Genomic DNA, 15,345 nt, shown 5'->3' on the forward strand with positions numbered 1-15,345 from the left:
TCATAAAAAGTGTACAGAATAATAAAATACATTTGATATATGCATAGTATCACTTTCATATCTAACACAATGTATGTCTGAATTTGATTTTCCCCTTCACCCTCCCCCCACCCCTTCACCACCTTAATACAATATTTTCAAATTTTATAAAAGTATATAACATAATAGAATACAATTAATAATTATTCAATAACATATTTATATCTAAAACAATATATTCTAGATAAATTTTTTTTCATTTTCCCTCCCCCCACCCTTCTATTATTCCTTAATCATTTGTTACATTTTGTATCATATATTATACTATATTATATATAAATTGTTCTCCTTACCCCCCCTATATGTGTGTCATAAGAAAATCTCTAAAAGAAGAAAGGAAGAAAAAGTATTCTATTATTTAATCATTACAGAATTTTGTCAATGGCCCCCATATTTTTATAAATTTATTGTATGTTCCCTTTTGTATTGATATTGATCTTTCCATTTTAAAAACATGGCATATTGTATTCCACCAAAATGTGTAGTTTAGGTTGTTGTAATTTTTCCAATTGTTAGTTATATGTTGAATGGCAACCCCTGTCATAATTAATAAAAGTTTATTATTTTCTGGTGAAATTTGACTTTTTTTTCTCATCATTGTTCCAAATAAAATTGTATCATATGATATTGCAATATGATTTTCCATTAATTTATTAATTTGTGGCCAAATTGAATTCCAAAATATTTTAATATAAGGACAGTAGTATAATAAATGATCTAATGTCCCTGGTTCTAGATTACAGTGCCAGCATCTATTAGACTTAGAACTGTCTAGTTTTTGTAAACGAGTAGGGGTCCAAAAAGCTCTATGTAATAAAAAGAACCATGTTTGTCTCATAGATGCTGACACTGTACATCCCATTCTCCAAGACCAAATCAGTGGCCATTGAGATGCATTAATTTGATGTCCAATCTCAATGCTCCAAATGTCTCTTAGACCATTTTTTGGTTTTTTATTCAAATATCCAGATATTAATTTATACCACAATGCGGCTTGATGTCCCAGGAAGTCTGCTTTAAAGCATAAGAATTTTAAACTATATTGATTGTTTAATGATTTCCATTCAGGGAACCCAACCTGAATGGCCTGCTTCAATTGCAACCATTTAAAACTTTGTGTTTTATTAAGACCAAATCTATGTTGCAATTGTGAAAAATCCAGCAGTTTACCTTCTGAAATAATATCATCTAGAGATCTAATTCCTGCAATAATCCAGTTCTTCCAAAGGATTTGGGCTCCGCCTATTTTGATCTTGGAGTTTATCCATATGGATTGATTAGTTGATTTATATATTGGGATGGGTGTTAATTTATCTATAAATCTCAATGTTTTCCAAGTATCCATTATTATTTTATTTTCTCTGTATATTTTAGGTATATTAATACTTGGAAGATGAACTAAATTTAGGGGAAACATAAGGCGCCATTCCAAATATAACCAATCTGGTGCATTCTCTATAAGTTCTGGGAGGATCCAATACATACCCTGACGTAGAATATAGGCTTGATGGTACCTATAGAAATTTGGAAAATTTACCCCTCCCTCCTTAATTGATTTTTGTAAGGTTACTAAAGCTATTCTAGGTGTTTTACCAAGCCAAAGAAATTTTGTTAAAATTCTATTAATATTCTTATAAAAGGACCCCTGAAAATAAATAGGTATCATACTCATTTGGTAGCAAACCACAGGCAAGATCATCATTTTAATAGTTTGAACTCTCCCCCACCAAGATATATGTAGTGGGTTCCATTGTTCACATAACTCCGTTACTTTTTTTAATACATATTTTTCATTTTCTTTTACAGTATCTTCAATTGTTTTTTTAACTTGAATGCCTAGGTATTTAAATCCTTCTTCTTTCCATATGAATGGAAAAGTATCAAATAATCCTTTTACACAGTGAACATTCAAGGGTATAATTTCAGATTTATTCCAATTAATTTTATAACCTGAAAATTTGCCAAACTTATCAATTAATTTCAATAAAGAAGATAAGGTAGATTCTGGATTTCTCAAATAAAGCAAAATATCGTCAGCATAAGCCGAAATTTTATATTCCATATCTGAATATGGAATTCCTTTTATCTCCCTCGTTTGTTGTATTGCTAACAATAAGGGTTCTAATACAATATCAAATAACAAAGGAGATAAAGGACAACCTTGTCTAACTCCCCTCTGCAATTGAAAACCATCCGATATCTTATTATTAATATTTAATCTTGCAATCGGGAAGCTATACAATGTTTTTACCATTTGTATAAATCCAGAACCTATACCAAACCATTCCAAAGCCTGATACATAAAATTCCATTCTACCCTATCAAATGCTTTCTCGGCATCTAATGAAACTGTAAATGCCGGTTCATCCATTTTTTTTGACAAGTTTAGCATGTGAAATAATAATCTAGAGTTATTTGAGGAATGTCTTTTAGCAACGAAACCCGTTTGATGCATATCTATAATATGTGGGAGAGCTTTGGCCAATCTCAAAGCCAAAATTTTCGCCAAAAGTTTATTATCAACGTTTATCAAAGATATAGGCCTGTAGTTCGAAACCAATGTAGGATCTTTATTTGGCTTAGGCAAAACAATTATTATTGATTCAGCCATAGTACCTTTTATATTACCTTTTATAAGTTGTGTCTGATATAATTTTAATAAATGTGGGGAGAGGATATTTTGAAATGTTTTATAAAATTCTACTGTGTAACCATCACCACCTGGAGCGGATCCAACTCTAAGAGATCTCAATGCTGTTTCTAATTCTTTTAATGATATAGGCTCTTCTAAACTTCGTTTTATATGATCAGGAATCTTTGGTCCATTTATTAGATCTAAAAATTTTTTTCCATCTTTTTGTTTCTCCAAATAAGGTTCAGAAGAATATAGATCCTTATAAAAATTTAAAAATTGTTTTAATATTATATTTGTTTGATTTGTTATTATACCATTATCATCTTTAATTCCATTAATATTAGTTCTCCTTTTTTTTGCCTTAAGATAATTTGCTAATAATTTTCCCGCCTTATTAGAATTTCCATAATACACTGTTTGCTTGGAAAACAAATCTTTTCTTATCATTTTTGAAGTTAATTCGTTATATTTACCTTTTACTTTCAAAAGAGCTTGCAAAACTTCATATTCCCATTTGCTTATCAATTTAGCTTCTAATATTTTTATTTCTTTTTCTAATTCTATATGTTGTTTTTTAATTTGTTTTCTAATAAAAGCTGAATATGATATGATATTACCCCTCATAGTTGCTTTAAATGCATCCCATACATTTTCTATAGATGTATCTTCCACTAAATTTATTTGAAAGAATTCATTAATTTGTGTTTTAAGATTTTCCAAAAATTTGTCATCTACAAGCAATGCATTATCAAATCTCCAAAGAGGTCTATTATTTTCTAATTGATCTAATTGTAATTCTATCCATATTCCTGCATGATCCGAAATGATAATAGGATCAATGGAGGCTTTACTCACTTGTTGCACTTTATTTGTTGAAACGAAAATATAATCTATTCTTGAAAATGATTTATGAACCTGTGAACAAAATGAATACTCCTGATCATTAAAATGAAGAATACGCCATATATCTTTCAAATCACATGATCGAACTAAATTATCTAAACCTAAAGATTTAATATTTTTACCTGGTTTTTTATCCAATAATGGATCCATTACAGCATTAAAATCTCCAGCCACCACTAAATTAGAGGCAGCCAGTGGTAATAACATATTTTGTAGCTTTTTGAAAAATTCTGGTTGATTCGAATTAGGGGCATATATATTAAATAACGTCAGGGTATCATTTCCCATACCTATATCAATGTGTATCCATCTTCCTTGTGGATCTGTATTTTTTACTTTTATATTGGCCATACATTTTTTGTTTATAAGGATTGCAACCCCTGCTTTTTTACCCACTGCTGGAGCAAAAAAACATTCTTTTATCCATCCACCTGATAATTTTTGTGATTCCTTCATATTAAGATGGGTCTCTTGCAGACAGTAAATATCTGCATTTTGTTTTTTTAAATATGTTAATATTTTTTCCCTTTTAATTACATGATTCAGGCCATTGACGTTAATAGAATATATTTTAATAGACATTATATATTTTAATACCTTTCATTATCTTATTCTTCCTCTCCTCTTTCATATTTAATAACCAAAAAATTTTCCTCATGACACACATATTAAACCCTAATGTATCTCCCTTAATTATTCTAATAAATATTCTTCTTATCCCTCCCTTTCCCACCCAATACATTGGCTGCTTAAGGATGCACATTGGAAATATAATCCTAACATTCTCCCCATTCCAGGCAATCGATATTCAATTGTTTAACAAATTTCCCTTCTATCTATCTATATTGATCTTTTATATTTATTTAATCATTTTCCATAACATTTTATTAATGTATCATTTTTTATTTAACAATGTGTTAATTTGTATTTCCTTAGTGTTTTGATTTCAACATATAATTATTTTAAACTTGTATGCAGTGTATTATTTAATAATTTTCATATATTCTGTTCTTTCTTTCATATAATTATTATTATCTTTTCTTTGTATTGTTTTCCTCCATTTCTTCAATATTTCGATATGTTGTATTTCCTAATTTTTCATAGAGTCTTCAAAACCTTTTTAATATATTTTGTTAATATATCATAGGTTCTGGTTTAGATAGAAACTCTTTTAGTTTTTCGGGATCCTCAAAATATAACGACTTGTCTCCAGATGACACTCTCATTTTCGCTGGATAGTATAGTCCATATTTAAATCCTTTTTCTTTGAGTAGTGGTCTCATATCTAGTAGTCTTTTCCTTTTAGATGCTGTGTTTTTGGCGAAATCTGGTAAAAACCATAATCTTGATCCTTTATAGTTTAAGTTTTTATCTTTTTTTGCAGCATTTAGTATCTCTAGTGCTTGCTGGTATCTCAACATTTTGAAAATGATTGGTCTTGGTCTGTTTTTATTTTCTGAATTTTTTATTGGGATTCTATGTGCCCTTTCGATTTCGATTGTTTGTTTCAAGTCTAATTGTAGAATTTTTGGAATTAAATTTTCAAGGAAAAGGATAGTATTTTTCCCCTCTAGATTTTCTTGTATTCCAAAGAGTTTGATGTTCTTTCTTCGTCCTCTATTCTCGTAATCCTCCAGTTGATCTTTTAATTTGTTTAATTCCAGGTTGTCGTTTTTACATCTTTTTGATTCACATTCTATAATTTCCATTTTTGATTCTAATTCAGTTGTTCTTTTGTCGTTAACTTCCATTTGTCTATGTATATTTAAAATTTCTTCTTTCATATCAGACATATTAGTAATAGTTTCTTTCAGCATTTGTTTGATTTGTTTTAATTCTTCCATGACTTCAGCTTTGCTTAATGTGTCTGATTCTTCGATAGGAAGTGGTATCTTGCTAGGTGTTATTTGTTCTTGTTTCTGTCTTTTTGCAGATGTACCTGTCTCATTTTTGTTTTGTCTAGTACTTGCCATTTTATTGTTCACTTTTCCTTAGTTATTATTATTATTTCTTGTATTTAAATCTTTTATATTTGGTATTCTTAGGTTTTTAATCTCTTTTCTTCCAAGATTTTGTTATATCTTTGAAATAGAAAGTTTTCTTTTTAAGTTCTTTTCTTTTTCCTTTACCTATGTTTTTCTCACTTTCACTTTTTCAATGTTGTAGGGGAACTTTTTTTTTTTTTTTTTTTTTTTTCCTCTCCTCTTACAAGCCCAATCGCAGCTCTGATTAAGGAGAGCAACCCTTTATTAGAGTTATTTTTTCTATTTTGATCAGCTTTAAGCAATTTTCTTCTGTTTTTTCTCAGCGTCTCTCAATTCCTCAATATCTTGCTGTTTCAGTTTTTAGAGGTCCGTTGAATATTTTTTTTTCGTGTCTCCTCTCTCACAAGCCCAATCGCAGCTTTGCAAGAGGAAATTGATATTGAATTCAGTATTTGTTTTTTATAAATAAGCTGACATTTATTTGTCTTCAGTGCTAAGGCACCCAATTTTTAAGAGAAATGTAAGTCCTTCTCTCTCTCAATTTTTTTTAAATCCCCTTTTTTGTCAAAGAAAATTGATCAGAACACAAATTCCTTTTTTCAATCAATACTGATCTTTCACTTGTAATTTGCTGGTTTTAACACTGCATTCAATTTCAATGAAACTGCCAAAATCACAACTGGTTTTCTGTCTTCCCGTTTATTGTCAGCACTTATCCCATTTCAACTGCCGCAATTCAGGTTATTTTTTTATATTTGATCAGATCACCTTCTGGTTTTTCACATTCAACTGTATCAGTATTGCTGCTCGCGCTAAGCTGCAAAGACTCTTAAATCAGTTGAAATTAATCTCTCAGGCTCTGACTCAGCGCTTCAAACCGCCGCAACTCAGGGATCTAGCTAACAACGGTTTCACAATGGAATCCGTCCCTTTTTCAATATTAGTCAGTTAATAATTTTTTACAGCTCTTCTCACTTTCATGTCATATCACCACACAGAAAGACCGATAAAAATTAGTAGCCTTACTTTTCTCCTTCGCTTCAGATCTTTTCTGCGTTTTTTTTTTTTTTTGTCTGACAGGAAATGTTTTCAAATTATCTTTTGTTTATATTTAAGATATTATCTTTAGTAATTGATTTCTGTTATAACAGTTTTCGCCGATCTTATCACTTCCCTTGTTCACTTACTTCGGGATTTATCCCCCTCAGCGGGCACAAGTTTTTGTTCAAACAACCGTCAGCTTCCTGTCACCAGTGCCTCTCCGCTCTAGTGCCCCGATGTCTTCACTTCAGCGCTAAAACTTTTCAGTTTCAGTTTCAGAGGAGGACTTTATCCAATCTGCCAACTCTTCTCTCTTTTATTTCTTCTATCTTTAATCCAACGTCTCGCCGTTTCACCGATGAGGGAGAGAAAACCGGCAAATCTCTCTTTGGTTTCTCTTGCTCAGTTCTTGTCTTCGTTTCTTCAAGAAAATGTTAAATATATATTTTCAATAGTTTCTGCTTCAATTATGAGTATTTTCAATTGAAATAATTAATATTGGGATATTTTTATTTTATGTCAGTTGCCCATTTGGAGAGGAGCGTCGAGATCACACTTCCATTCTGTGCTCGCGTTAAGCCACGCCCCCACTGCCTGCTTGTCCTGGGATAAAGCACAGTTACTTACCGTAACAGGTGTTATCCAGGGACAGCAGGCAGATATTCTTGCGTCCCTCCCACCTCCCCGGGTTGGCTTCTTAGCTGGCTTATCCTAACTGGGGACCGCGCGCCTCTGTCGGGCGGGAAGGCACTCGCGCGTGCGCGGTGCGGCCTACCAGAACTTTCCAAGTTCTTAGAGTACAATCACTCTAAAATTGTCCGTACCGGGGCTCCGCCGGTGCCATCACCCATCAGTCAAGAATATCTGCCTGCTGTCCCTGGATAACACCTGTTACGGTAAGTAACTGTGCTTTTTGGCAATGTAGGAAAGGGCTGAAAACGGTGTAGTTTGAACGTTCTTTTGGTGTGAGTTCTGTGACAGCTTGAGCGAGTTTTTTTTGGGGGGGGAGTTGTTCACTTTGCGGGAGAGTTTTTAGATTTTTGTAATAATGTTTTATTTATGTGTTGTATTTTAATTGTATGTATTATTTATTATTATTATGCATGTGGCTTTGTTCCCCACTTAGATTTGTGGATAAGTGGGTTATAAATATTTTAAATAAATAATTGTTAATAAGTAGGGTTAACTATAAAATAACACATCTTAACCACTAACCCATTCATCCCCATTTAATATTCTATTAAACGTTCAAAAAGTGGCCTAAGTCGGTACTTGGACAATCAAAGTACCAATAATCAAACCCTGCCTCTGAACGCCTAGAACAAAAAGGGGTGTTTTTGGAGGAGTGGAAAGGGTGGGAGGTGGGCCAACCTAGACTTAGTCGTCTGGCAACCATAACCAAAAAGGGTTGACAGATTGCCAGATGGAACTTATACGTTTTGACTTAGGCCAAATCAAAATAGGTATAAGTTCCTATTTGGGCCACTGAGCTGATCGCAGCTGCCACAATCAGCTCAGCAGCCCAGACAACCTGTCCGCGCCTCCCCCCCAATCGCAGCAGGAGCGATGCCCAATCTCTCCTGCCGACAACCCCCAGAAACAAGTCGCGATGTCGGGTTGGGGGTGTGTGTCGGCAGGAGGGTGCAGGAGGAGGCAATCAGTGCAGTTTGGGGGGTGTTGGCAGGAGGACTTGGCATTCCTCCTACCACGATCAATGCAGTTCGGGGGGAGGGGGCAGGAAAGATTAGGCATCTCTCCTGCCGTGATCATGGGGGTGGGGAGATGATTACAGTTACAGGATTCTGTAACTGGTGTTGTTTATGACAGACGCTGGTTACAGAATCCTGCTTTTAGGTGAAAGACTGGCCCCTCCTTTGCCTAAAAGGACTAGTTTTGGGCATTTGGGACTTGGGCGACTTTTTGGTTGGGAATGTGTTGTAGCGATAGACGTAGTGGCAGTCTGTGCAAGTAGATTGCGTGCTGAATGTGGAGGTAGGTCATTCTCAAAAAAAACCCCTCATTTTGGACGTTTTTTTTGAGAATGGACATTTCCCTGCTGCCTACTTTCAGCATCTAGGGACTTATGCCAAAAGGGAACTTAGACGTTTCTTTTGATTATGCCCCTCCATATGTCTCAACCTAGGGTTTTACTTATCCTCTTCATGCTGGCCTGTCAATCGGAACACCATCAGATCCTAAGTATGTGCTTATGGAAGTTCACTATGACAACCCATCGTATCTGGAAGGTAAGCCAACTGATACAACATTCATTAACCACTCATGCCAATATACAAAGGTATTCATTGTCTTACCCTAGTTCTACTATATTCTCTTCCTTCAAAATTATGCTTTCTCCCCTTCTCTTTAATTCTCTCAGCAGGTAAGCAACCTCTTTTTTGTGTTTTCCCTCTATTGGTACTAGCTGGCAACTTACTTTCCATGTCAAAGGTGCCACCTCTGCTTCTTTATTTAGAACATAGTCATATATTTTCCAATTTCCTATTCACTAAGGTGAGTTACTCATTAACACGCAGGTCCCAGCAGAGTTTATTCTCTAATTTGCTGTGTTAAAATAATAATATATCAATTTGTACTGACTTGAAGGATTTGGCATAGATTAGTGGCTTTGTTTGCAAAGCATATTCATGATTATGATGCTGATTAGAAAACCTATATGAGAACTTCAAGTTCCAGGACAGCCAAAAAAGACAATTACACCTTATGGGTTTTCAGCATGAGATAATTACACATCATTCTATTAAGGGTGTGTGTTTGGTTAGTGCAGTGGGCTGAGAACCTGGGGAAATAGGTTTGATTCCCACTGCTACTCCTTGTGGCCAGTGGTGTAGTAAGAGGGGGGGCATTCCACCCCAGGAGTCATGTTGGTGTGGGCCCCGGCACCCCTCCTCCTCTCTGCCCTCCCGCCTCTTCCCGCTCCTCCCCTTGCCATGTGTGCTCCCCCTTCCCTTCCCCCGTACCTCTGGTTGAAGTTGCTGCTTGCTGCGGTCAACAACATGCTCCTCGTGACCCCGTCGGCTCTCCGACTGACGTCACCTCCAGAAATTGAAATGGGGATATCATTCTTAGATTGTGTACCTTTATTTTTGACAAACAAATTAACAAATTCATATTAATGTCCTGTTTCAATTGGATGACATAGTACAAGATATTAATCAGAAAATTTCACAGTGTTTTCACCTGATTACAGATTGAATGACTGCTTCTTACTTGAATTTGAAGAAAGATAAAACTAAGGGCCTCTTCTATCAAACTGCGCGGTGAGCCACGCTGAATGACCCGCGCTGCTCCCGACACTCATAGAGTTCCTATGAGCATCGGGAGCAGCAAGGGCCTTTCAGCGCGGCTCTCTGCACTAAAAACTGCTAGTGCAGCTTGATAGAAGAGTCCTTAAATTTCTACTAATTGGTTCCAAAGACATACAAGGGTAATGTTTAATTCTTTAAAGTAGATGGAATTCCTTACAAGTTAGAATCATTTTAAAACCTGTTAGGAATTATTCAGGATAGCAAATTGACTATGGAAACTCAGATTAATTATCTTGTTAAAAGTGCATTTTGGATTTTAAGAAAGTACAGAACTCAGCTGTTTGGTTAATTTATAAAATAAGAATTTCAGATAGAATTACGCAGTGTGACCCACCATGCTTTGTATTATTGTATTATATGAGAATATGTTCTGCTGTTAGCACTGTTTGTAATTTTTCAAGATTGCATGTTAGTTGACTGCGTTATTCCTGTTCTCTTGATGACTCCTTAATAAAAATGATAACAACAACAAAAAAATAATTACACCATCATATATTGCTTTACACTGGTTGCCAGATGAAGCCAGAGTCATGTTGTTATGCTGTTTGGTTTTAAAATATTATATGGTTTAACTCCTCTATACCAGGTGCTACCCAAAAGTTAAGGGAATCCAATTGTAAAAAAAAAAATTGCTTACTGAAACTCCTAGCTTCCACCATCTCCTTCGAAGTAGTCCCCTTGATAATATATACAGCAATCTCAGTGTTTTTCCCATGAGTCCATGCATCTATGGAAGACATCTTGGGTGAGTGCCTTGAGGACCTTCTGCGATTCTGCCTGGATCTCTTCAATCGTGTTAAAATGGCACCCTTTCAGTCAGAATTTCATTTTGGTGGAATAGGAAAAAATCACAGGGGGCAAGGTCAGGTGAATAGGGAGAGTGTGTAATGACTGTAATGTTTCTGAAAGTCAGGAATTGGTAAACAATGAGTGATATGTGAGCGGGCGCATTGTCATAGTGGAGCAACCAATTTTTGTTTTTCCACTTTTCTGGGCATTTGTGCCAAATACTCTTGCTCAACTGCTTCAATACATCACTGTATGACTCACAAACATCATGGATAGTTTGCCTACGATCTGCAAGGATAGTCTCACAGACTTTTGCTATGGTTTCTGGTGTTGTGCTTGTTGACGGTTATCCGGAATGGTTATCGTTGTGTACAGATGTTCATCCGTCCTTGAAGCGTTTATACCAAAGAAAGGTTTTGCTTTGGCACATGGCATTATCTCCAAAGGCTTCCTGGAACATACGATGGATTTCTGCAGCAGTTTTTTTAAAGTTTGAAACCAAATTTGATGCAGAATCTTTGCTCAATAAAATCCATCATATCAAAATCTGCTGAGTTTCTAAAACACAACCTTACAAAACCGCACAGAACAATGCGGCCACTCAGCTGCACACCCGTTGGCACACTGATTCACAAAGCATACTGCTAGACACCTCTAGCGGTGGAAGGGCATACTATATCCAGTTCGTGTGCGCTGTTCACATTCCCCAAACTTTTGGGTAGCACCTTGTATATCAAAAATTTAATTTTGAGGCCATTGGTTGGACAATATTATAATGTTCTTAATAGATTAACTTTATAATTCCCCAGTTTAAAGGAATTGTATCTAAAAGATTGGATTAGAGAAACTGGGCCTCTTCTTTGAAAAGAGGAAACTGAGAGGGGACATGATCGAAACATTCAAGATACTGAAGGGAATAGACTTAGATAGAGACAGGTTGTTCACCCTCCAAGGTAGGGAGAACGAGAGGGCACTCTCTAAAGTTATAAGGGGATAGATTCCGTACAAACGTAAGGAAGTTCTTCTTCACCCAGAGAGTGGTAGAAAACTGGAATGCTCTTCCGGAGGATGTTATAGGGATTCAAGACAAAGTTAGACAAGTTCCTCCTGAACCAGAACGTATGCAGGTAGGGCTGGTCTCAGTTACGGCACTGGGAGCAGACTGCTGGGCACGATGGACCACTGGTCTGACCCAGAAGCGGCAATTCTTATGTATGCTACTATCTCCTGCTGAATATCAGCTGATGGATGGCAAATTGAACTTAGCCGGCTGGAAGTTGTTCCCAGCCAGCTAAGTCATGCTAAATATCAGAGGGTAAATGTATAGCTTTTCTATCTCCTCCAGTGCTATTGCCTTTTTAATCTACTCTAATTCAAAAAGCTTAAATTGTAACTTCCTTCATTTTCCTTTAATTTTCATAAAGTTTCCTTGAGTTGTGCCTTGTTGTCATCTGCTTATGGCAGACTAATATGATAGAGAGTAATGGGGTGTACATCCTGTCATGGGAATAATAGAAGATAAGAAGGCACTGCTATTGGAAAACCAATATTGTAAGACAACCTGGATCTAAAGATTGGGACCAGGTTCCATAGAGACACTGATTGAAACTCATTTGCATATGTATTTACCTTTGGGAAAGGTAGCTGGATTTAGATGAATGAAAGGGCTTCCAGAAGATAGAAAGGGACTGAAAGTAGAGATTGAGTCCTAGGACACAAGAAAGGAAAAGGGAATTCCCTGACCTCTCCCAAAGAGGGGTGGACAAAGGTTCGCCCTGAGCAAGAAAGTGAGTCAGGACTAGGAGACCAGGCGTTTTAAGCCTGGGGAGACAAAGCCATCCAGGCAAACCTTGAGGGGATGAATGCTGATGTACGCCTAACGTCTGGTAATTCTCAAACCTAATCCAAAGTGACCAGAGCATAGTCAAAGGGTCAAAGTGTGATCAAAGTGACCAGAATGACTGGAACTGACTGGAGTGACCAGAAAGGACCGGAGTGACTAGAAAGGACCAGAATGGCCAGAGAGATTGGAAAATCTGAAGTACAAGAGGGAGGGCTCTGACCCAAAACATCCAGTATCACATAGAATTAGTAGAATTAAGATGATGACAAGTGTTGCTATGATTTCTATAATATTTTGTATCAAGAGATTTCTTGGACTTGTAATTTAAATTCTTATAAATATTCCACTAGTATTCTATACTTGAAAGTAGGAGCCTTCTTTCCATTATAAAATAGGACCACATAGGCACCATCTGGATACCTATATACAGGCACACTGGAGGTAACTGCGTAGGCATTTCTGGAGGCTTAGTATAGATGGAACAGAAGCAGATTTATGATGCATATATTTTTTAAAAAATGTGGGTACATGCCTAGAATGCATGTACATAGTAACTTCATTTGTGCTAGATGCGATTGGTTCTAAGAGCCAGTTTAATAAATATAGATAGACTTACAAAAAATTATTAAACTGCCATCTCTTATTATGTATGTAATCTTATAACCCATTCTGGGCTCTTCTGAGGACGGGCTAAAAAAAAAAAAAAAATCGAACAAACAAATAAATAAATAAGATTAGCTTAAAATAAGCCCCTTTTGGGACTTCACATGTAGATATCCTCAGAACTGGTGTTAGAGAAATTGCCCATGCTTTAGGGGACTCAAGCTTGTCCACAGCTGAAGAGGACATAGCCTGCTGGCAGGCTTTGGGGTCTCCTTGCAGATTTCTGCCCTGGGCCTTGATGTTCTCTTATAAAATGACTCCTCTCCCCCATCTCTATTCAGTCCAAGTGAAAATGTGCATATTGAAGCGTGGCCGTCCCTTAGAGCAAGGTAGGGACCGGCACACAACTACTATATAGCCCTGGTGTGCTTCCCCAAGAGGGAGGAAGTCCCTGTTGTGGAGAGCTTACCCAATGTGTAACAGTCAGGATAATATCACACAGGTAAGTAGTCAGAATAATCAAGCCAAATTTATTTCTCATTCAGTCTTAGAAAAACAAAACTAGGAAAAAGAGTCCAAGAGTATGAACAGCAATTGTAACAAAAAAAAAAGCACTGATGTTTCACTCACCCGCCTGGTCCCAAATGTTCAGTTTATGCCCCAGGTAAGTCCTGCTACTTTGATAGTAGCAACAACAGTACAAAGCATAAGTTCAGTATCAAGCAGTCATTGGCACAAACACAAAAAAACATATCTTCTCAATACTGAGGATCTTCACTCCTTTCCAGGTATTAAGGAGCACAAGGTTGGTGGATTCACCAAAGCAGCACCTCGCTAAAGCAAGGTGCAAAAATAAACCCTCAAAACTCTCCACATAGATGACGGGCAAATCCTGCCCCCAACCTTCAGTTCTTTTCCAGCTCCAAAAAGGATAACAGTAGCTCTGCTTAACTGCAGCCAAGCCTCTGCTTGCAACGGCGGCCATCTTGTATCAATAGGAAAAAAAAAAACTTTCAAAAGAAAACACAATTTGCTAGTAGTTTTCCTTTCCAGCAAACACAGTCAATTCACCTTCCCAAACAGTGACACTTTCATCCACAAAACATTCCTGGAGGCAATTAGTTCTCCCAGCAATAAGGCAGCAAAACAAAAATCAGAAAAAAAACTTTTGCAAAGCAAGCACACAGTCACTTCAGCTTACTTTAATTACCTCTGGAAGAGCAAGTTCAGACAGAGCATTCCAGTCCAAATGCCTCTGGTTCCTGGTTCCTCTGGGATTCCTCCTCTGCCTCTGGGCTTTGCATTTCTACGTCCTCCAGTTCTTGGGAAGGTGGAGGCTCTTCCAACATGGGAGCTTCCTCCTCCTCTGTGACAACCAGCTCTCTAAATGCTGTGGTGCCATGCCCAGCCCTGCGCGGGGGAAGGGCTTTGTTCAACTCAGGCTGCCTTTCAGCCTGTTTGATCGGCAATTTCAACCTGGGTGTTCTTAAAGGGGCCAAACCTGATTTCTCTAGGCTATGATCAAAGTTCTGTCTGGTCTCAGCCTGAACTTCATAATCCTGTTCCTATGCTGCAGGGACATAATGGTCAGCCCTAACCAGCTTCACCTTGTGGTTTCTGTGGTTCTTAACTGGCACAAAGCTGGTACGGGAGTTGGGCTTGTGACAATATAGAATGGACATATGTAGATTTACATGCATATTGGGTAAGCAACGTTATAAAAGACGTTTCACTCTGTAAGTGTTCTTTTGTCAACTGAAATGCTTTAAAAAAAATTATTCTCCTTCAGGACCAGTTTGCAATTTTGGTTTTAATTTTTATTGATTTGTTTCATTAAGATGTTTAAACTTTAGATTGTCTAACTGTATTGGTAGACTAAGTATACATTACAGCATTCTCTTTATTGTTATAGGTTTAATGGACAGCTCTGGAATACAAATGTTTTATACACCGCATTTAAGGAAATATGACGCTGGTGTCATTGAGACTGGTATATGGGTGAGCCTTTATCACATGATCCCACCAGGTATGCCTGAATTCATCTCAGAGGGCCACTGCACTTTGGAATGTTTAGAAGAGGTTGGTATAATGCCACTTGCTGGCATGTATGTTTTATTTGAAGTCATTTCCAAGGAACTAGGCAATAAAATATTGATACAAAAAGTTACGCTGGGAACAAAC

At 36.7% G+C, this 15,345-nt stretch overlaps 1 protein-coding gene across 3 annotated transcripts in view; it reads left to right on the forward strand.

The window, feature by feature from the left end:
* Positions 1-15,345, forward strand: part of MOXD1 (monooxygenase DBH like 1) — a 200,284-nt gene that overhangs the window by 158,384 nt on the left and 26,555 nt on the right. For all 3 annotated transcript variants that reach the window (XM_033939629.1, XM_033939630.1, XM_033939631.1), the window contains 2 exons: positions 8,747-8,849; positions 15,077-15,243. In XM_033939629.1, coding sequence (XP_033795520.1) covers positions 8,747-8,849; positions 15,077-15,243 — 270 coding nt within the window. The remainder of the gene's footprint in view (positions 1-8,746; positions 8,850-15,076; positions 15,244-15,345) is intronic.

This window comes from Geotrypetes seraphini, chromosome 3, assembly GCF_902459505.1.
Source record: "Geotrypetes seraphini chromosome 3, aGeoSer1.1, whole genome shotgun sequence".
Taxonomy (NCBI): domain Eukaryota; kingdom Metazoa; phylum Chordata; class Amphibia; order Gymnophiona; family Dermophiidae; genus Geotrypetes; species Geotrypetes seraphini.